At 45.2% G+C, this 24,021-nt stretch overlaps 1 protein-coding gene across 3 annotated transcripts in view; it reads left to right on the forward strand.

Annotated features, from left to right (window-relative positions):
* TMPRSS12 (transmembrane serine protease 12) overlaps positions 1 to 24,021 on the forward strand; it is a 72,522-nt gene that overhangs the window by 15,743 nt on the left and 32,758 nt on the right. For all 3 annotated transcript variants that reach the window (XM_077297846.1, XM_077297844.1, XM_077297845.1), the window contains exon 3: positions 5,811 to 6,076. In XM_077297846.1, coding sequence (XP_077153961.1) covers positions 5,811 to 6,076 — 266 coding nt within the window. The remainder of the gene's footprint in view (positions 1 to 5,810; positions 6,077 to 24,021) is intronic.

Consider the following 24,021-nt stretch of genomic DNA (forward strand, 5'->3'; position numbering starts at 1 on the left):
ATATATGAGCAGATGGGGTGTATATATCACTAATTTTCAGTGTGGACAGGAATTGCTGTGTATTATTCAAAATCACATCTGTACATTTCAGTGAAAATCTGCAGCATAAAATGACTGTCTGGCAGATTTACAATACTTTGCAATGAAAAGGGTGAAAGGTGTGGATATTCCCCTCCATTTCCACAATAGAAACCACAGTGGTATTAGCACATACCCTAAAGGTTATGTGCTTGTGATGTCTTTTTCAGGCAGGTCGACTCCAAAACCCATCTGAAAAAGTGCTAACTAAAAAGCTCAAACGAATGAACATATGTATTTCTGTGTCAAAACATTTGTTGTGCAGATGTTTAGTCTTTTGAGAGTCTTTTAACCTCTTCACATTTTCTAAGACACCAAGTGGTTAAAGGGAACCTGTCACCAGAAAAATGCAGTCCAATCTGCAGGCACCATGTTAGGGCTCTTTCACATGTACCAGTACCAGAGATACCAGTGTCCCTGTATGTAATACTTGTGGCATACGTTTGGCAACCGTGTGCTTCCCGTGTGCTACATCAGTATCACACATACCGGCACCTGTGAAGCAGCGGTAGTGTTAGTGCTGTTCCCCGACACCGGGTGTTGAAGACAACTCTCATCATTCTCCTCTGCTCTCATTGCGATCAGCGCTAGCAGAGGAGAATGTTGAGAGTTGAATTCATCTGATAACAGTGAGAGAAGGCGGTTGCTGATGTGAGTATAAAAAACATTGCTATAAATTAAAAAAAAAATTATGTAGGATTCCCCTTTATTTTTTATAACCAACCATGCAAAACTGACAGCTGCAGGCTGCAACCCTCAGCTGTCAGCTTTAGCAAGGCTGGTTATTAAGAATAGAGGGGTCCCCACACCATTTTTTAAATAATTTTAAAAGCGGCATAGGGTCCCCCCCTTTTTTGACAACCAGCCAAGCTAAAGCAAACAGCTGGGGGCTAGTATTCTCAGTCTAGTAAGGGGCCATTGATATTGGCCCCCCCAGCCTAAAAACAGCAGCCCGCAGCGGCCCAGAACAGGCACATCTATTAGATGCGCCAACTCTGGCGCTTTGCTTGTCTTTTCCCTCTTGCCCTGTGGCGATGGCAAGTGGGGTTCATATCTGGTCAGTTGATGTCACGTTTGTATTGTCAGGTGACACCAAGCCCACAGTTTAGAAGACGCCTCTCTATTATTAATCCTATAGTTGCATTGTAAATAAACACACAGCAAGTTTAAAGTCCTTTATTTAAAATAAAAACAAAACACACTTATCCTTTTTTATTTAAAAATAACAAACACAGTTATACTTCCCTAATGCCAGTTCCATTGAAGCCCTCGTCTCCTGTAACAAAACAAAAATAAAAAAATGACCATATCCCTCGCCTCTCCGTTGTTCTGGCCCAAGCTGTAATCCATGTCTGAGGATAAACTGTTTTCAACCTGGACGGTGCCAAGATGTGAATGTCCAGGCTGAGAGCCACAGATGAATGAAAGGTCACTGAGGCTGCGTTCAAAGCCGGGCTGAAGTGCGGGAACCTTAGCACCGTGAGAAAATGTCAGTGAGTTCACCGCAGTCCAGCTCAGTGAGTTTAATGCAGATCCGAGGGTGTTCACCAAAGTGATAGCAGAGATGACAGCCTTCCTACATATCCAGAACACAGTCATTGTTCCTTATCTCAACAATGTCCTCATAGTAGGAAGATCGGAGGACCACTGTGCCACTCAGTTGAAAGAGGTTACAGCCATCTTACAAAATCTGGGCTGGATGGTGAACACTGAAAAATCAAGACCCTTAAGAATACAGACCTTCCTGAGCCTTGTTCTGAACTTCAAAGTACAGGCCTGTTTCTTACCCAAGGACAAGGTGGATAAGGTTGTGAACCTGGCATCAGCAGCCATAGAGCTTCCAAAAATGTCCCTAAGGAAAGCCATGTCCCTGTTGGGAATCCTAACATCCTGCATCCCAGCAGTCAGATGGGCCTAATTCCACACCAAATAACTCCAGTGGGAAATCCTGTCTGCACAGAGATCTCTAAAAGGGTGTTTAGAAGGGAGCGTAAATGACTTTATAACAACAGATACAAGCCTCTCGGGTTGGGGGGAACACCTGAGGAGTCATGCACTTCAGGGGTCATGGGCACTCCCTGAGAAAGTATGTTCATCAAATCTAAAAGAATTCTGGGAGTTGGGAAGGGCTCTAGAAAGCTTTTTTCCTCTACTTCTGGGTCGCCACATCTGCATCATGTTGGACAATCTGGCTACAATGGCATATATCAACCACCAGGGGGGGAACAAGGTCCTACTCCCTAATGGAAGCTACAAACAAAATATTCCAGATAGCAAAGCAACATCTTTTGTCCCTTACAGCACTGCACATAAAGGGGGCGGAAAACACCAGGGCAGACTTTCTAAGCCACAACAAGCTGAAACTGGGGGAATGGGCCCTAAACTTATCAGCGTTTCAGCAGATAGTTCATCTATGGGGATTGCCAGAAATAGATTTGTTTGCCGACAGACACAACAGAAAGGTAATAAAATTCTGTTCACTGGACCTAAAGGAAATCTCGTATACGATAGATGCCCTCCAGATTCCCTGGGACTTCAGGATTGCTTATGCCTTTCCTCCGATAGAGATGATTCCAGCAGTCGTGAAAAAGATGAGGGAGGATCAGGCGAGAGTGATTTTGATTGCCCCTTTCTGGCCAAAAAGACCATGGTTTTCCCTACTAAGAGTAATGTCATTGTCAAATCCTTGGGTTCTGCCAGAGATCCCAGACCTTCTTATGCAGGGGCTAGTATTCCACACTCAAGCTAAGGGCTTCCATCTAGCAGTGTGGAATTTGAAAGGACAATACTGAGTAACAAGGGGATTTCGCCAGGGGTAGTTTCCAACTTGCTAAGAAATAGAAAACACACAACAATGAAAATTTATGGCAGGACATGGAAAAAATTTCTAGACTTTTTAGGGAAGCCCTTAGGTCAAAAGACTCCAATCGGTCCCATCCTAGAGTTGCTTCAGATGGGGCTTAAACTAGGATTGGCTACTAGTACCCTTAAGGTCCAAGTATCAGCTTTAGGGACATTATATAGGTGTAACATTGTGGCCAATTGATGGATATCAAGATTCATAAAATCCTGTGATAGGTCTAGGTCAGTCCCAATCCCTAGGGTTCCCCCATGGGATCTGAACCTGGTACTAGAGGCATTGACCAAAGCACCGTTTGAACCTTTGCAGAAGTTTTTAGCCAAATAACTTACCCTCAAAACAATCATATTAGTAGCATTGATATCAGCCCGTAGGGTAAGCGACTTACATGCCTTTTCTACTGTACATACCCTCCTTATACGCAGATAAATAAGGATAGAGTCGTATTAAGACCTGATCCGGCTTATCTTCCTAAGGTAGCATCGACATTTCATTGGAGTCGAGATTATCCTGCCCTCCTGCTGTAATAACACAAAGAATTTGGGGAGAGGAGAAATTTCATGATCTTGACGTCAGAAGGGCACAGTTGCAGTATAAATCTATGACTAGCCAGTGGCGGAAAGCCCAGTCCCTGTTTGTAGCCTTCCTGGGTAATAGGAAGGGTTACGGGGTAGCAAAAGGTACCATTGCCAGATGGATTAGGGAAGCCATTAGTTGAGCATATTCTGCTAGTTGTTTTCCGATCCCTGACGGTATCAAGGTTCATTCCACCAGAGCTGTGCCTACCTGGGTAGAGAAAGCGGAGGTATCGATTGATCGAATTTGTAAGGTCGCTACCTTGTCCTCACCATCCACCTTCTTTAGGCACTGTAGATTGGATCTATCCTCTGCTGACTTAACCTTTGGTAGAAGGGCGTTGCAAGCGGTGGTCCCCCCCTAAGGTATTTCAATTCTCCAAAAATCTCTCAGGTGTGCTGTCATGGATGAAGGGAAAACACCAAGTTACTTACCGGTAGCCTTTTTTCCATAACCCATGACAGCACCTGTGTATCCCCCTACCCTCTTATCACCATATGGATATGCACTATAAATTGTTTTTTTTTTTATAATGTGGTGGTGGTTATGTATGTAAATTAACCTGGAGGTCCTCTCATGCTCTGTAACCCAACTGATACGGGGGAGAGCTACCACCCTTTTATTTCAGTAGGTTACCTGTCCTTGCTGGGCGGATCCCTCTCTCAGATGTGCTGTCATGGGTTCTGGAAAAAACGGCTACTAGTAAGTAACGTTGGTGTTTTCTGGTGACAGGTTCCCTTTAAAAGAAGTGAGCTGACTGTTCTTCAGGTGTCTTCCGTCCTGAAAGTTCTCTACAAGGCAATGGGAAGGCTAAAAAAATGCAGATGGCCAAAAAGGACATAAAATTGCTCAGGAACTGATCAAAAGAACACTGGTGTTTCCTAAAGCTTCTTTCTGTTGGAAAAAACTGTCTGAAAAAAACATTGCATACACATTCAATAAGGCTAGTTTCACATTTGCGTCTATGTGCACAGTGTATCATCCGCTACCGCAAACGCATGCTAACGCACGTTTTTATCTGCATCAGCTTTTGCATGATGGCAAACAAACAGCGCTTTTTGCGCTTTTTATGTGCATGCGTTCGATATTATCCAGTTCGATATCAAGGAACAGTTCCTGGACATGCGCAGTCCGAAGTACTCAAGCACATCGAACGCATGCCTACGCATGTACTTGCGTAGGCATGCGTTCCCATAGATAGTTATGGGTTTTTTTACGTACTCATCCGCATGCGCATGCCTCCGCATATTTGACTGATTTTTGACGGTTCCAAAAATGTAACATGCTGCGTTCGCCATGCCCCACCGCACACCACGAAAAAACGCATGCGTACGCAAAAGCATGCGAACACATACAAACGTATGTCCATGCGTACACTATCTTAAAGATAGGTACGCATGACGCATGCGGATCTATGCGGATCGTACGCTGCGTGAACAGACGTAAATGTGAAACCTGAATAAGTGTATATTCTCACAGTTTTTTAGGAAAAATTTGAAGCAGAGTCTGCTTGAAAGTCCTCATCAAAAACTGCTTCAGAGACTCTTTGAATAAGAAACCCATTGATCTTAATAGCAGAAGCTTAAAAATGTGGAAATAAACATCACCACATGCAATAAAGGAACTTTCTCCTATTAAAATCAATAGGAAGCTTGTCAAATATAAGTTTTTAATGTGGATTTTGCTGCAGGATCCACTTCACAATCCACATATATCTGGGGTTAAAATGCATGTGCAGATAAAGGCTCTTTTATAGGCCGGGGTCACACTGGCGATTAAAACGGAAGAGGGCAATGCGATAAAAAATCGCATTGCACTTGGACCAATGTTAAACTATGGGGCAGCTCCCAGCAGCCGATTTTTTATTGGCAGTTTTCCTCGGTTCGAGACAGTCACGGACACTCGGCCGACTCACGGCTTACTCGCACCCATATAAGCTTATGGGTGCGAGTGAGACAACGCACATCACTCAGATATCATCCGAGTGATGTGCGTTAAACGCGGACCCCGGCAATGGAGGAGATGGAGAAATTAGTTCCTCCGCCTCCTTCGCAGCTGTGCTCCGATCCGCTCTCTGTGAGAGGCTCGCACCACAGTATCATGACTCTCGGCTCCCGCTCGCAGCAGAGCAGGAGCCGAGGGTCATTAGCATATCACATAAGATGCTCTCGCGCATCGGATGCAATAAGCTAGTGTGACCCTGGCCATATATTGATATGGCGTTCTGCAGAAGTTTACTACTCAGAGGTCACACATGTTGGATCTGTACTAATACCATAATCCTTCCCTCTTGTAGAAATCACAGGTATTGGAGAGCAGTTTTTGGATTACATGATGTATCCAAACCAGATGCTACAAGGCAAATATCCCAAATCAAACGTATTATAATTCACGGAGACTTTGTCTTTGGGACTATGGATAGTGATCTTGTTTTGTTGGAACTACAACATTCAGTTAAATACACAGATTATGTCCAACCCGTCTGCCTGGCAACACGGGCAATACCGATAGACCCTTTGGCAAAATGCTTTATCACCGGCTGGGGTACAACGTCTGCTGGAGGTAATCTCTTCTACTAGTTTATTAAAGTGAAATACAGTTTATGGTCAAGGTCTGAAACCTCATTTTGCATCATTAATGTGTTATTGCTTACATCCTAAATTTTTGTGACGATCACCCTTTTCCAGATAGAAGTGGGTGACAATCAGCGGATCGCTGCAGAAATCATATAAAACAATCGACCATATAACACATGCACAGACTGGGTGTCTCACTGCCCCGCCTCATATGAGGGTACCCTATCAAATAAGGCAATATGTGCGATCGCAGATGTCCTGGCATGTATCAGTAGATGTCACGTCAACAGCCCTCCAGTACCCCTTTAATGCCTTCTCGATGTATAGAGTAATACTGTGTCTTTTGTCAGGGCTCCATGTATGGAGCAGACGCAGGTGCTAAGTCAATACATTTGCTTGTAACAGCAGTGGTCAGAGCTAGATCCCATTGCTGTTTAACTATTTAGATGCCACTGTAAATCACTGACAGCAGCATTCAAATGACGTGTGCACCGTCTCCCATCCTCCCCTCCGACATGATTGCCGGGTGCCAATGAGTTGTCTGACAGCCACAGGCCTCCAGGGTTGTCGTCTCAGTCCTACTCTGACGCAGAGTAGAATTGCAGTATATAGAACAAGCAATCTATGGGGGCTAAAAAGAAAATACAAAAAAAAGTTTCTAAAACTATTTGTAAAAAATGTATAAAAATTTGAATCAACTGTTGTGTCTATAAAAGTCCAATACAGTAAGCACTGTAGAGAGAAAAAAAATCCAAAGCAATTTTATTTTCAGCCACCGTGCCTCCCTATTATAATGCAATAAAAAGTGATCAAAACATTATATGAACTCCAAAATGATATCAATAAGAACATCAGCTCGCCACAAAAAAAACAGTCCCTCACACAGCTCCAATCAGCAAAAATAAATCTGCAATTTTGGCATCGCCATAAATGTAGTAATGTGTCAAATTAGAAAATTGACATTGCTATTTTTACCATTTCACCTCCCTTGGAATCTTATTTCCGTATGCTAGTATAATATATAATAAAATGAACAGTGCCATTCAAAACAATAACTTATCTCACAAAAAAACAAGCCTACATATGGCTATGTCAATAGAAAATGTAAAAAAATGATGAGAAAAAAAATAAATTGCAAAACCAAAAATTTGTCCACGACAGGAAGCGGTTAATCTTTTAACCTTTTTTCTTAATACTCATAACTGTATAAAGGTCTGCATTTTTTTTAGGTGCTAGTAACATCTTTACGCCGGGATCACACATACGCGAGATACGGCCGAGTCTCGCAGGTGAAAATCCAGCTCTGGCTCCGGCACTCCGGAGCAGAGCATGCAGATCCATGTATTGCTGTGCGGCTGCACGCGCTGCTCCGGAGTGCCGGCGCCAGAGCTGGGTTTTCACCTGCGAGACTCGGCCGTATTTCGCGTATGTGTGATCCTGGCCTTAGGCCTTGTCCCTGTTTAAATACGTACGTGAAAAAATGGTAGTGCTAAGAGAAATAAGTGTGAATGAGGCCTGCGGTATTTACAGTGCCTTGCGAAAGTATTTGGCTCCCTGGAACTTTTCAACCTTTTCCCACATATCATGCTTCATACATAAAGGTGACGTATCAATAACAAGTGGAACACAATTGTGAAGTTGAATGAAATGTATTTGTTATTTTAAATTTTTGGGGAAATTCAAAAACTGAAAAGTGGGGCATGCAATATTATTCAGCCCCTTTCAGTGCAGCAAACTCACTCCAGAAATTCATTGTGGATCTCTGCATGGGCGGACATATCATTGGTGCAACTTGTGCAGCCGCACAGGGGCCCAATAGGTAGGGGGGCTCATTTCTAACTTCAAGGCAGGTGGAATTTTGCATTTTAATGAGCTATTGCAATTGCAGATTCCATTTACTGTGCAAACAAGGGCCCTCTTTCATCAGTGTCCACCAGTGGATCTCTGCATGATCCAATGTTGTCCTAAATGCCTAATGGTGATAAATATAATCCACCTGTGTGTAATCAAGTCTCCGTATAAATGCACCTGCTCTGTGATAGTCTCAGGGTTCTGTTTGAAGCACAGAGAGCATCATGAAGACCAAGGAACACAACAGGCAGGTCCGTGATACTGTTGTGGAGAAGTTTAAAGCCGGATTTGGATACAAAATGATTTCCAAAACTTTAAACATCCCAAGGAGCACTGTGCAAGCGATCATATTGAAATGGAAGGAGTATCATACCACTGCAAACCTACCAAGACCCGGCCGTCCCTCTAAACTTTCATCTCAAACAAGGAGAAGACTGATCAGAGATGCTCTGGATGAACTGCAGAGATCTACAGCTGAGGTCGGACAGTCTGTCCATAGGACAACAATCAGTCGTACACTGCACAAATCTGGCCTTTATGGAAGAGTGGCAAGAAGAAAGCCATTTGCCAAAGATATCCATAAAAAGTGTCGTTTAAGCCCTTAACCCCAAGGATGGTTTGCATGTTAACGACTAGGCCAATTTTTACAATTCTGACCACTGTCCCTTTATGAGGTTATAACTCTGGACCGCTTGCATGGATCCCCTTCATTCTAACACTGTTTTCTCGTGACATATTGTACTTCATGTTAGTGGTAAAATTTCCTTGACATTATATGCGTTTATTTGTGAAAAAAACGGAAATTTGGCGAAAATTTCGCAATTTTCCAACTTTGAATTCTCATGCCCTTAAATCACAGAGATATGTCACACAAAATACTTAATATGTAACATTTCCCACATGTCTTCTTTACATCAGCACAATTTTGGAACCAACATTTTTTTTGTTAGGGAGTTATAAGGGTTAAAAGTTGACCAGCAATTTCTCATTTTTACAACACCATTTTTTTTTTAGGGACCACATCACATTTGAAGTCACTTTGAGGGGTCTATATGATAGAAAATACCCAAGTGTGACACCGTTCTAAAAACTACACCCCTCAAGGTGCTCAAAACCACAATCAAGAAGTTTGTTAACCCTTCACGTGTTTCACAGGAATTTTTGGAATGTTTAAAAAAAGTTAACATTTAACTTTTTTCACAAAAAATTTACTTCAGATCCAATTTGTTGAATTTTACCAATGGTAACAGAAGAAATTGGACCCCAAAAGTTGTTGTACAATTTGTCCTGAGTAAGCAGATACCCTATATGTGGAGGGGGACCACTGTTTAGGCGCATAGCAGAGCTCGGAAGTGAAGGAGCGGTTTGGAGAGCCCCTGATGTGCCTAAACACTGGAAACCCCCCAAAAGTGACACCATTTTGGAAAGTAGACCCCTAAGCAACTTATCTAGTGTTGTGAGAATTTTGACTACAGTTTCACTACAGTTTATAACACAGAGTCGTGAAAATAAAAAAATCCTTTTTTTCCCCACAAAACTGATATTTTAGCCCCCAGTTTTATATTTTCCCAAGGGTAACAGGAGAAATTGGACCCCAAAAGTTGTTATCCAATTTGTCCTGAGTACGCTGATACCCAATATGTGGGGGGAACCACCATTTGGGCGCATGGAAGAGCTCGCAAGGGAAGGAGCGCCGTTTGGAATGCAGACTTAGATGGAATGGTCTGTTGGCGTCACGTTGCGTTTGCAGAGCCCCTGATGTATCTAAACAGTAGAAACCCCCACAAGTGACCCCATATTGGAAACTGGACCCCCCCAAGGAACTTATCTAGATATGTTGTGAGAACTTTGAACCCCCAAGTGTTTCACTACAGCTTATAATGCAGAGCCGTGAAAACAAAAAATCTTTTTTTTCCCCACAAAAATGATTTTTTTAGCCCCCAAATTTTTATTTTCCCAAGGGTACCAAGAGAAATTGGGCCCCAAAAGTTGTTGTCCAATTTGTCCTGAGTACGCTGATACCCCATATGTTGGGGTAAACCCCTGTTTGAGCATACAAGAGAGCTTGGAAGGGAAGGAGCACTGTTTTAATTTTTCAATGCAGAATTGGCTGTAATTGAGATCGGACGCCATATGGCGTTTGGAGACACCTGATGTGCCTAAACAGTGGAAACTCCCCAATTCTAACTCCAACCCTAACCCGAACACACTCCTAATCCCAACCCTAACCATAACCCTAACCACACCTCTAACCCAAACATGCCCCTAACCCTAATGCCAACCCTAACCATACCCCTAACCCCAACACACTCTTAACCCCAACACACCGCTAACCCTAATCCCAACCCTAACCAAACCCCTAACTCCAACACACCCCTAACCCTAATCCCAACCATAACCCTAACCACACCCCTAACCCTGAAACACCCCTAATCCCAAACATAAATGTAATCCAAACCCTAACTTTAGCCCCAACCCTAACTTTAACCCCAACCCTAACTGTAGCCCCCAAACCCTAACTTTAGCCTTAACTCTAACCCTAATGGGAAAATAGAAATAAATACATTTTTTTAATTGTATTATTTTTCCCTAACTAAGAGGCGGTGATAAAGAGGGGTTTGATTTACTATTTATAGTGGGTTTTTATATTTGGCAGCTGTCACACATAAAAGACGCTTTTTATTGAAAAAAATAGTTTTTTTGCATCACCACATTTTGAGAGCTATAATTTTTCCATATTTTTGTCCACAGAATCATGTGATATCTTGTTTTGTGACATTTTTTATCGCTTTTTATTCCGATTTTTGTGAGGCAGAATGAACAAAAACCAGCAATTCGTGAATTTCTTTTTATGGGGGGGCGTTTATACCGTTCCGCGTTCGGTAAAATTGATAAAGCCGTCTTATTCTTTGGGTCAGTACGATTACAACGATATCTAATTTATATCATTTTTTTTGTTTTGGCGCTTTTAGAAAATAAAAACTATTTTATATAAAAAATAATTATTTTTGCATCGCTTTATTCTAAGGGCTATAACTTTTTTTTTTGCTGTTCACGCTGTATGACGGCTCGTTTTTTGCGGGACAAGGTGACGTTTTCACCGGTACCCTGTTTATATCCGTCTTTTTAATCGCGTGTTATTCCACGTTTTGTTCGGCGGTATGATGATAAAGCATCGTTTTTTGCCTCTTTTTTTTTTACGGTGTTCACGGAAGGGGTTAACTAGTGGGACAGTTTTATAGGTCGGGTCGTTACGGACGTGGCCATACTAAATATCTGTACTTTTATTGTTTTTTTATTTATTTATTTACATAAAGAAATGTGTGAATTTTTTTATATATATATTTTTACAGTGTCATTTTTTTTAATTTTTTTTTTACTTTGTCCCAGGGTGGGACATCATTGTATAGTGTCAGATCGCTCTCAGCAGGCGCTCGCAAGCCACCTCCATGAAGGACCCCCGTGGCCATCTTGGATTCGGGGCCTGCAGGGAGGAGAATGGAGGAGACCCTCAGATCAATGTGATAAAAATCGCGTTGTTCCGAGGATCTCAGTGAAGCATGCAGGGAGCCCCCTCCCTGTGCGATGCTTCCCTATGCCACCGGAACGCTGCGATCATGTTTACATAGTGCGGATGTCAGCTGTGATAATCAGCTGACACCCGGCCGCGATCAGCTGCGCTTCCTCCGTGAGCGAGGCTGATCACCTATGACATAATTCCCATGGATGAGATAGTAAGTCCCAGGTCACATGGACGGGATAGTATGTCCAATGGCAGAAAGGGGTTAAAGTTTGCAACAAGCCACCTGGGAGACAAACCAAACATGTGGAAGAAGGTGCTCTGGTCAGATGAAACCAAAATCAAACTTTTTGGCAACAATGCCAAACGATATATTTGGCGTAAAGTCAACACAGCTCCTCACCCTGAACACACCATCCCCACTGACAAACATGGTGGTGGCAGCATCATGGTTTGGGCCTGCTTTTCTTCAGCAGGGACAGGGAAGATGGTTAAAATTGATGGCAAGATGGATGGAGCCAAATACAGGACCATTCTTGAAAAAGACCTGAGACTGGGACGGAGATTTGTCTTCCAACAAGACAATGATCCCAAACATAAAGTAAAATCTACAATGGAATGGTTCACAAATAATTGTATCCAGGTGTTAGAATGGCCAAGTCAAAGTCCAGACCTCAATCCAATGGAGAATCTGTGGAAAGAGCTGAAAACTGCTGTTCACAAACGATCTCCATCAAACCTCACTGAGCTCGAGCTGTTTCTCATGGAAGAATGGGCAAGAATTTCAGTCTCTCGATGTACAAAACTGATAGAGACATACCCCAAGCGACTTGCAGCTGTAATCGCAGCAAAAGGTGGTGCAACAAAGTATTAAATTAAAGGGGACGAATAATATTGCACGCCCCACTTTTCAGTTTTTTATTTTCTACAAAAATTTAAAATAACCAATAAATTTCGTTCAACTTCACAATTGTGTTCCACTTGATTCTTCACCAAAAATTTTTATTTGGTATCTTTAGGTTTGAAGCATGATATGTGGGAAAAGGTTGAAAAGTTCCAGGGAGCCGAATACTTTCGCAAGGCACTGTACTATACTTATACATTAACTAAGGGTACTGTCACACAGTACCATTTTGATCGCTACGACGGTACGATTCGTGACGTTCTAGCGATATCGTTACGATATCGCAGTGTCTGACACGCAGCAGCGATCAGGGATCCTGCTGAGAATCGTACGTCGTAGCAGATCGTGTGGAACTTTCTTTCGTCGCTTGATCACCCGCTGACATCGCTGGATCGTTGTGTGTGACAGCGATCCAGCGATGTGTTCGCTTGTAACCAGGGTAAACATCGGGTAACTAAGCGCAGGGCCGCGCTTAGTAACCCGATGTTTACCGTGGTTACCAGCGTAAACGTAAAAAAACAAACAGTACATACTTACATTCCGGTGTCTGTCCTCCAGCGTCTCAGCTTCTCTCCACTGTGTGAGCGCCGGCCGGAAAGCGAGCACAGCGGTGACGTCTGACGTCACCGCTGTGCTTGCCGGCTATGGCGCTTACACAGTGGAGAGAAGCAGAACGCCGGGGACAGACACCGGAATGTAAGTATGTACTGTTTGTTTTTTTTACGTTTACGCTGGTAACCACGGTAAACATCGGGTTACTAAGCGCGGCCCTGCGCTTAGTTACCCGATGTTTACCCTGGTTACCGGGGACTTCGGCATCGCTCCAGCGCCGTGATTGCAACGTGTGACCGCAGTCTACGACGCTGGAGCGATATTCATACGATCGCTGCGACGTCACGGATCGTGCCGTCGTAGCGATCAAAATGGTACTGTGTGACAGTACCCTAAGAGGTTCTTTTCACACCTCATAGTGATTAACCCCTTCCTGACCTCCGCTGTACTATTACTGCAGAGGTCAGATCCCCTGCTTTGATGTGGACTCCGGCGGTGAGCCCGCATCAAATTCAGGACTTGTCAGCTGTTTTGAACAGCTGACATGTGCCCACAATAGCAGCGGGTGGAATCGCGATTCACCCGCTGCTATTAACTAGTTAAATGCCGCTGTCAAATGCTGACAGCGGCATTTAACTACCGCTTCCGGCCATCAGGCCAGAAATACATGCATCGCCGACCCCCGTCACATTATCGGGGTCAGCAATGCGTCGGCATGACAACCTGAGGTCTCCTTGAGACCTCTATGGTTGTTGAAGCCCGATTGCTGTGAGTGCCACCCTGTGGTCGGCGCTCATAGCAATGCAGTAAATCTACTACATAGGGGCGATCTGATGATCGGTCCTATGTAGCAGAGCCGATCAGGCTATGCCAGCTTCTAGACTCCCATGGAGGCTATTGAAGCATGGCAAATGTGAAAAAAAAATGTTTTAAACTTATATTTTTTTCATATTTTTAAATCACCCCCCATTCAAAACAAAACAAAAAAAAAAATCAAACCTACACATATTTTGGTATCGCCGCGTTCAGAATCGCCCGATCTATCAATTAAAAAAAAGGATTAACCTGATCGCTAAACGGCGTAGCGAGAAAAAAATTCGAAACGCCAGAATTAAGTTTTTTGGTCGCCATGACATTGCATTAAAATGTAATAACGGGCGATCAAAAGAACGTATCTGCATCAAAATGTTATTAAAAATGTCAGCTCAGCACGCAAAAAATAAGCCCTCACCCAACCCCAGATCACAAAAAATGGAGCCGCTACAGGTATCGGAAAATTGTGCAAATTTTTTTTTTATTTTTTTTTTTTAGCAAAGTTCGGAATTTTTATATTAAAAAAAAATACTTATATAAAATGCAACCTAGACATGTTTGGTGTCTATGAACTCGTAATGACCTGGATAATCATAATGGCAGGTCTGTTTTAGCATTTAGTGAACCTAGCAAAAAACAAGTGTGGGATTGCCCTTTTTTTGCAATTTCACCGCACTTGGAATTTTTTCCCGTTTTCTAGTACATGATGTCTTTCAAAAGTGCAACTTGTCCCGCAAAAAACAAGCCCTCACATGGCCATATTGACGGAAAAATAAAAAAGTTATGCCTCTGGGAAGGAGGGGAGCGAAAAAACGAGAACGCGAAAATGGAAAAGGGCAAGGTCTTGAAGGGGTTAATCACACTCACTGCTCTCCTGCTACGAGCCAATGGCGGATTTAGTTTTTTTGCTTTCTGACCACCTTAGTTATGTTTTGACTGTTAAAAGGAACCTGTCAGCAGGATTGTGCACAGTAACCTACAGACAGTGTCAGGTCGGTGGCGTTATACTGATTATAATGATACTTGGTTGATGAAATCCGTCTTGTGGTTCTTGTTTAAATCTTTATTTTCAGTTTTGAGTTAATGATATGCTTCTGCTCCGGGGCAACCTGTGGGGGTCTTCATGTGGTGCTCAGATTGGGTATTCATGCTGATGGCTTATGGCCCGGTCACTAATCCCTCAGTGTCCTGCCCCAAATTTTACATACTGAATGTAATATGGTTAGTGGCCACTAACCACCCCTACAGTGGTTAGGAAAGTGCTCTAATTGCGCATGGTGCTGCACTGGCGGTCGCTGCTGGTTAGGCGCAGTAAGGATCGTGCTCTTGTGTTAAGGATAGCACTGTCAGGCGCTAGGTAGCTCCAACATTCGCGAACATTCAACAACTCTAGGAATGGGAATGATTAAGGAGCAATCACCAGAACAGGCATACTACCACACACACGATTACAGGTTTATGCTAGCGCATGGCCGAGCGGCCATGCGATCCTTTTATAGTTGTAGGCTTCCGGGACCTTCCTAGTGGTGCAATCAGAGCCGCTACAGGAACTGAGCATGTGACCTCCGACCTCCAATGACAGGTCGTCCCACAGGCATGCTCAGTAGATGAAAAGCAGGACTTAGTCCCTGGAATGTCTGCTCGCTGCCGATTAATGCTGGTTACAAAGGCTAAACCTGGGGCAGCAGCTGTAACCAGCCGCACAGTATCAGCTTGAGCCAGATGCTGGGACCGACGTCTAGGCTGAGCAGACTCCACTGTGGCTGGGGAAGAATGGGAGACTGCAGAGGACATAGTTTGAGATTCCCTCGGTGGGAACTTGACACCTAACACTACGTCCTTCTAAAGAACCTAATAACTGTAAGATACAATATTGTTACGCTCCAGGGAGACATCCAGGCCTCTCTTGAACCCCTCAACTGAGTTTGCAATCACCACCTCCTCAGGCAAGGAATTCCTGTGATTACAGGGCCCATAGTGAAGTTCAGTGTCGGCTGGGCTCAGGAGCCCGGATAAATGTCCTCGGTTGGCCGCATGTGGGCCGTAGTTTGAGGACCCCTGATTTATAACCACCCTCTGCTATCTATCACTAAGCCAGTTACTTACCCATTTACACACACTTTCCCCCAGACGCAGCATTCTCATTTTGTGTACCAACCTCTTGTGTGGCACGGTATCAAACACTTTGGTAAAATACACTGTTGAGAGTGCTGCTGGTTCTTTAACGGCATACATTGAATGACCACTGGAACGGGCACAGCTGCAATTCTCTTAAAAAGGTTTTACGAACTCAGAAAACCCCTGTTCCACTGCTGAAGTTTGTTTAAAAAAAAAAATCTGCACTTTACTCCCCCTCCACGGGTCCAGAGGTGAGTCTCCTCCATTGCTCCCAGTGTCTGTTATTGTCTGCAGGGCTGATGTCACATTGTCAGTGCTGCCGCTAATCACTGAGCTTAGTGGCTCTTCATGAGTTAACGGCACCTCAACTCATGGAGCTGCTGACCTCACTGATTGTCTGCAGCGATGTCAATGTGATGTCAGAAAATAACAAACACCCGAAGCAGCGTCAGAGACCCAGCGCCAGACATGGGGAATGTGAGTAAGGCATAACTTGTTATATAAGTGCAGCGCCCCAGAGTCCTGGTCATTGCAGTACTGTGGCTCCGCCACTAAGGGGAGCTATGGTACGTCTGATGGCACTGAAGGAGTTCATCTGACCAGGTATCACAGACACCAATACATTTCACAGCCGGGCCACCAGGGGGAGCTAAGGGTTCTATTCACTAGGCCACTCCCCACCAGTGTGGGTAAACTGGGGGTCAGGCAGGAAGTTAGACAGAAAGCTGACTGGGTTGGAACCAGGCAACACCTTGTGGCAGAGGGTGTTGTGGGAGAAGATTCAGTAGGGTCCCTGTCAGGGGTGGGATCCTGACAGAGGCTTGGCAACTTGAGCGAACGTAACGGGACCGTGCCTGCTCAGCATAGCGGCGGTGCCCAAGGAGGGATTGGAAGCGAGATAGATTGTGCTGAGTGAGAAACGAGATCAAAGCAACAAGGAGAATACCAGTAGGGGTCGTGCTGTAAGACCGAGGCAACATCCTACTGAGGCGCACAACCGGCGGCCGGAACGCCGAGGGAGTATTACAATATTCAGCTTCAAGCAATACTCTAAACCAACGGCAGGACAGTCAGTCAAAGGCGGGCTGTCTCATCTTAATCACCTATGCAGTCTTGGGGGGCAACTTGTGGAGAGGGGCGACTCTAGGGTCCCAGAAGAGCTCCGAGCCTACCCGTCAAACGGGTGCCGTCCCAACCGTAATATCAGGGAGGGACGGAGGATTAGCAGAACATCATCTAATCGAGTTGTGAGGGAACTTAAGAAACGGACACAACAGTTGTGGGGACTTTCCGTAAGCACAGCAGGGAAGGACCGCAACACATAGCGCTAGAAGGAAGGCACAGATTTCCACCTGTTAAGAGAACTCCGGAGGTGCCATTGGACCGGCCGGACATGCACAGCCTGGTTATCCGGATTCCGGACTGAGAACCTAGAGATCTTCAGTAAAGAGGTAAAGAGACTGCAACTTGGTGTCCTCGTTATTTACTGCACCGCACCACTACAGCATCACCACCACCATCATCTACCCACATCTATTACTGTACGCCCCTCAGCAGGGTCACGGACCGGGCCTAGCCACCGTGACAACCCCAGAGCAGAGACTCAGAGGCCCGGTACCGGGTACCCCTCGGCCCTGCGGCAGTGGGGGCGCTACAACTTGGCGTCACGAACAGGATCTACTTAAGCCTGAAGAATCAGGTCATGTGTGCCTTGGAACTGTGATTTACTGTGCTTGGACGGTACTTTATTGTAAAGACTGTGCTGCGCCATTTACCGCCAAAATCCGCCACCATTACAGCGCTGAGGAGAGCGCAGGAAGAGAAGAGGGGCGTGGAATAGGCGTAGACAAACTAAAGAGCGCGAAGGACAATGGCCGCCCAGTCTAAATATTGCTGCATCCTAAGGGCGGGCCCGTCGACAGGAGAGATCTGCCTCTTGATCTTCTATGGCGGGCGGAGACCGAAGAAACGAAACTATGACTCAGATGAGGTGGGACTGGAGACCAGGGCAGGCCTGCAGAAAAGAATGGCCCCGCATCGACCCCCGTCACCAGTGGATTATTCCGATATGCCCCCGCTGGAAGACTTGTATCCGTGGGAGCTGCCGATGGGGCATCCCGTGCCTGGACGGTCCCCGATTCATACGCCTTCCACAAGAGAGGGAAGCGGCGCAGGAGGAGCTACCGCAAGTGAAGGTACCCAGTGCCGCAATCCCCAGGGAGGCCACCTCACCCCTGCGCACGACCCGGCCACTGCTGCGACCAGTGGCGCCCCGGTGTCCCCGCTGTCTGGCACCAATGCACCGGGGGGGCATGACCTCGGGCCCTTCCCCTGGGGGGAATATCGAAACCACCTGATCACAGAGTTCCAGCGGGAAGTGGAGCGGGAAGCGCGCGGAGAGCTGCTGGAGGGCTCCCTGCCGAAGTGGGGCGTCGTGATCGTTTACCTGCCCCAGACGGGAAAGGGCTTGGTGCAGGAGATTGGGACAACCCTGAGAGTCCACATCACCCGGGATGAAGTGGAGCCCTGCCTGTGCGGAGACGGCGCCAAGTCCTTCCTGAAGCCGGGGGATGTGGTCACGTACCGCCGGCACCTAAAAGGGAGCAGCTGGTGGGCCCGGGATATGCAGCGCTGCACGGCTGTTCTGGTGGTATCCCGAACCGAGGGGGAGGAGCTGGCTGCTGAAGCCGCTGCTGCTGCTGCCGCCGCTGCCAGCATCATCCATCGACCCACGCAGACACTCATCGCAGCGCACGACCTGGTCGTGCAGGAAACCCGAACCCACGGGGTGCACCTGGCCGCGGGGGTGAACTTGGAGTCCGACCTGCCCGAGTCGCAGAGGGCCACCTGCCAGGTGAAGCCTCGGTGGGGGCTACCGAAAAATGAGTAAGATACTGCATTAAATGTAAATAGTTACTGTTCTACTGTTTTGCTGCTAGACCCGTCCAAGGTTAACTCTTAAAGGGATCCCTTTGTTGACCCGGGGTCCCTATTGTTTTGTTTGCTTTTTCTAAGTTTTGCACAAGTTTCCAGAACTGCCGCAATCATGAACAGTGCATGATACAAACTGCTTGTAAATAGTTTGCACCTTCTTAAAGGTGCTCCCTACTGGGGTTAGTTAGTGAGTCCTCTTAGTAGCCTTGAAGAAATGGCTCATTGATCCTAAACTGAAAGTAATGTTATGTTCTATACTATGTATAGTAGTTGAAAAAACAGAAGGCTCGGGCTGAAAGGAGCGGTCCTGTAAGAAAGGAGAGGCAGTAGGTCTGGTGCCGTTAGGACAGGCGGTCCTGCAGATTTAAAGAAGGAGAATGTAAAAGTTAAATTGCCTTATAATAATGTGATTATAAGAAGGTCTTTAGCGGATTCAGAGTGTACGTCCTTAAAGGCGATGTTAAATTATTGTTCAAGAGTTTGTACTAAGTAGAATACCTGGTTGGGTAAGAAAAGTTATTTATAGCATGTTGCTATGATATTTAACCATGTTTGTAACGTTCAAGTGTCCTCACCTCCCATAAAGGGAAGCTCTGTTTAAATATGCTTATTGTTATTGCACTCAACAAAATTGTATGTCTTTTTGCTAACTTGTATTGTTGTTTTCTTCCCAGTCCCGGAGTACTGGATTTAACCAGGGGGGAGTGCAGCGCCCCAGAGTCCTGGTCGTTGCAGTACTGTGGCTCCGCCACTAAGGGGAGCTATGGTACGTCTGATGGCACTGAAGGAGTTCATCTGACCAGGTATCACAGACACCAATACATTTCACAGCCGGGCCACCAGGGGGAGCTAAGGGTTCTATTCACTAGGCCACTCCCCACCAGTGTGGGTAAACTGGGGGTCAGGCAGGAAGTTAGACAGAAAGCTGACTGGGTTGGAACCAGGCAACACCTTGTGGCAGAGGGTGTTGTGGGAGAAGATTCAGTAGGGTCCCTGTCAGGGGTGGGATCCTGACAGAGGCTTGGCAACTTGAGCGAACGTAACGAGACCGTGCCTGCTCAGCATAGCGGCGGTGCCCAAGGAGGGATTGGAAGCGAGATAGATTGTGCTGAGTGAGAAACGAGATCAAAGCAACAAGGAGAATACCAGTAGGGGTCGTGCTGTAAGACCGAGGCAACATCCTACTGAGGCGCACAACCGGAACGCCGAGGGAGTATTACAATATTCAGCTTCAAGCAATACTCTAAACCAACGGCAGGACAGTCAGTCAAAGGCGGGCTGTCTCATCTAAATCACCTATGCAGTCTTGCGGGGCAACTTGTGGAGAGGGGCGACTCTAGGGTCCCGGAAGAGCTCCGAGCCTACCCGTCAAACGGGTGCCGTCCCAACCGTAACATCAGGGAGGGACGGAGGATTAGCAGAACATCATCTAATCGAGTTGTGAGGGAACTTAAGAAACGGACACAACAGTTGTGGGGGACTTTCCGTAAGCACAGCAGGGAAGGACCGCAACACATAGCGCTAGAAGGAAGGCACAGATTTCCACCTGTTAAGAGAACTCCGGAGGTGCCATTGGACCGGTCGGACTTGCGCAGCCTGGATATCTGGACTCCGGACTGAGGACCTAGAGATCTTCAGTAAAGAGGTAAAGAGACTGCAAATTGGTGTCCTCGTTATTTACTGCACCGCACCACTACAGCATCACCACCACCATCATCTACCCACATCTATTACTGTACGCCCCTCAGCAGGGTCACGGACCGGGCCTAGCCACCGTGACAACCCCAGAGCAGAGACTCAGAGGCCTGGTGCCAGGTATCCCTCGGCCCTGCGGCAGTGGGGGCGCTACATAATCTGCTGTCGGGGCACAGGGTTTCTGAAACTGGAAAACCCCTATAACATTCAGGCCACACCACTATTTTTACCAGTATTTCACAGTTCCAGTCCACATAAGATGCTGTTTAGCTAGTATTATCACCTTGTACTTATGATGCTTTTTATGCCAGTCCAAAGCTAATTTCAGATCACAGCTTAATCCGTCCTTTCATTAGAAATAATGCATTTGTATTATACGAATTGATACATTCCCTTCCTTCTACTTACTTAATGAGGCTGCCACTAGGGGGCAGCATGATACTATGATTCTTGTAAACTGCTGAAATTATAGCTGAGGGATCTGACCCCATCTATGGCACAAACTAAAAGTGTAATACATGGAGCTGTGATTGACTGATTTCTCTGTAAGAGAACTAAAATAATAATTTTGTAGTTATGATACCTTTTAGTGGCTAATAATATTACAATAAATGATGTTACAAAGTAAGCTTTCGAGATTACTTTGGTTGTCTCCTCATCATGCATGGTATTACAAAGTATTTTTATTTATTAATTTTTATTTCATAAATCAATAGTACACTGGAAGATAGGCAAATGTGTACAGGGCTGGCATCACTACCAGGTGCACCCGGTGAGCAAGCAGGGCGGCCCTCTCACCGTCAGGAACACCAGCATACTATGGGGCTCAGGAGTCGGGGGAGCCCAGGGCCAGCTCAGGTGCTGCCACCGGGTCCCCCCCACATACTTTCCTCTCCCTGTTGCTCCGCAGCTCCGGTCTGTTCCGCATCTTCTGACTCTGTGATGTCTCAGGGCAGTGGGTGCGATGATGCCACTACGGCGCGCCCTCTATCGAGCAGTGCAGGGAGTCAGAAGATGCTGAGGAGACCGGAGCTACAGCCAGCAAGGAACAAGGAGAGGTGAGTATTTGATTTTTATTTTTTTACGTATGGAGCATTGTACATGGCCCATTCTGTATAGAGCAGTATATGAGGCCCATTCTGTATAGATTAATATATGGGGCCCATTCTGTACAGATTATTCTATTCTATGGGGTCCATTATTCTGCATGGAGCATTACAGTATATGGAGTCCATTCTGCATAGAGCAATATTTGGGGTCCAATACTCTGTATGGAGCATTATATGGGGCCCCTTCTGTATGAAGCATTATATGAGGCCCATTGTTCTGTATGGAGCATTATATGGGGCCCATTCTGTATGGAGCAATATATGGGGCCCATTATTTTGTATACAGCATTATACATGGGGCCCATTATTCTGTATGGAGCAATATATGGAGCCCATTATTCTGTATGGAGCTTTATATGGGGCCCATTCTGTATGGAGCAATATATAGTGTTCATTATTCTGTATGGAGCATTATATGGGGCCCATAATTCTGTTTGGTGCATTATATGGGGTACATTATTCTGTATGCAGCATTATATGGAGCCCATTATTCTGAATTTAGCATTATACGAGGCCCATTATTCTGTATGGCGCAATATATGTGCCCCATTCTGTATGGAGCATTATATGGGGCCCATTCTGTATGGAGCATTATATGGGGCCTATTCTGTACAGAGCATTGTATGTGGCCAATTATTCTGTATGGAGCAATATATGGGGCCCATTATTCTGTATGGAGCATTATATGGGGCTCATTCTGTATAGATTATTATATGGGGCCCATTATTCGGTATAGAGCATTATATGGGGCGCATTTTATGGGGCTCATTATTCTGTATGGAGCATTATATGAGGCCCATTCTGTATAGATTATTATATGGGGCCCATTATTCTGAATAGAGCATTATATGGGGACCATTGTTCTGTATGCAGCATTCTATGGGGTCCATTATTCTGCATGGAGCATTATATGGAGTCCATTCTGCATGGAGCAATATATGGGGTCCATTATTCTGTATGGAGCATTATATGGGGTCCATTTTGTATGGAGCATTAAATGAGACCCATTGTTCTGTATGGAGCATTATATGGGGCCCATTCTGTACTAGCAATATATGGGGCCCATTATTTTGTATAGAGCATTATATATGGGGCCCATTATTCTGTATGGAGCAATATATGTGCCCCATTCTGTATGGAGCATTATATGGGGCCTATTCTGTATGGAGCATTATATGGGGCCTATTCTGTACAGAGCATTGTATGGGGCAAATTATTCTGTATGGAGCAATATTTGGGGCCCATTATTCTGTATGGAGCATTATATGGGACCCATTCTGTATGGAGCAATACATGGGGCTCATTCTGTATAGATTATTATATGGGGCCCATTATTCTGTATAGAGCATTATATGGGGCGCATTTTATGGAGCTCATTATTCTGTCTGGAGGATTATATGAGGCTCATTCTGTATAGATTATTATATGGGGCCCATTATTCTGAATAGAGCATTATATGGGGCCCATTCTGTATGGAGCAATATATGGGGCCCATTCTGTATGAAGCAATATATGGGGCCCATTATTCTGTATGGAGCAATATATGAGGTCCATTATTCTGTATGGAGTATTATATGAGGCCCATTATTCTGTATGGAGCAATATAGGGGGTCCATTACTCTTTATAGAGCTATATATGGGGCCCATTATTCTGTATAGAGCTATATATGGGGCCCATTATTCTGTATGGAGAAATACAGCATATGGGGCCCATTATTCTGTATGGAGCATTATTTGAGGCCCATTATTCTGTATGGAGCATTATATGACACCTCTCATGTCTCCCCTTTTCCTCATAGTTTGTAAGCTTGCGAGCAGGGCCCTCATTCCTCCTGGTATCTGTTTTGAACTGTGATTTCTGTTATGCTGTAATGTCTATTGTCTGTACAAGTCCCCTCTATAAGTTGTAAAGCGCTGCGGAATATGTTGGCGCTATATAAATAAAATTATTATTATTATTATTATATGAGGCCCATTATTCTGTATGGAGCAATATATGAGGTCTGTTATGACCTGGTGGTTAAGGAGCAACACTGATATGACCTGGTGGTTAAAGAGCAACATGGGACAAGCTCTGAGGAGGTGGTATCTTTACTGACCGCAGTTCCTAATCCTAACACCAACACTAGAAATAGCCGTGGAGTGTTCCTGTCTCTCCCTAGACACCTCGTCACAGCCTGAGAACTAACTACCCCTAAAGATGGAAACAGAAAGCTATCTTGCCTCAGAGAAATTCCCAAAAGGAAAGATAGCCCCCCACAAATATTGACTGTGAGTGAAGAGGGAAATAACATACACTGAAATGAAAACAGAATTTAGCAAAGGAGGCCAATACTAATCTAAATAGACAGAATAGGAAAGGATACTGTGCGGTCAGTATTGAAAAATAAAAATCCACGCAGAGTTTACAAAAATGATCTCCACACCGACTCACG

This window comes from Ranitomeya variabilis, chromosome 3, assembly GCF_051348905.1.
Source record: "Ranitomeya variabilis isolate aRanVar5 chromosome 3, aRanVar5.hap1, whole genome shotgun sequence".
NCBI lineage: Eukaryota > Metazoa > Chordata > Amphibia > Anura > Dendrobatidae > Ranitomeya > Ranitomeya variabilis.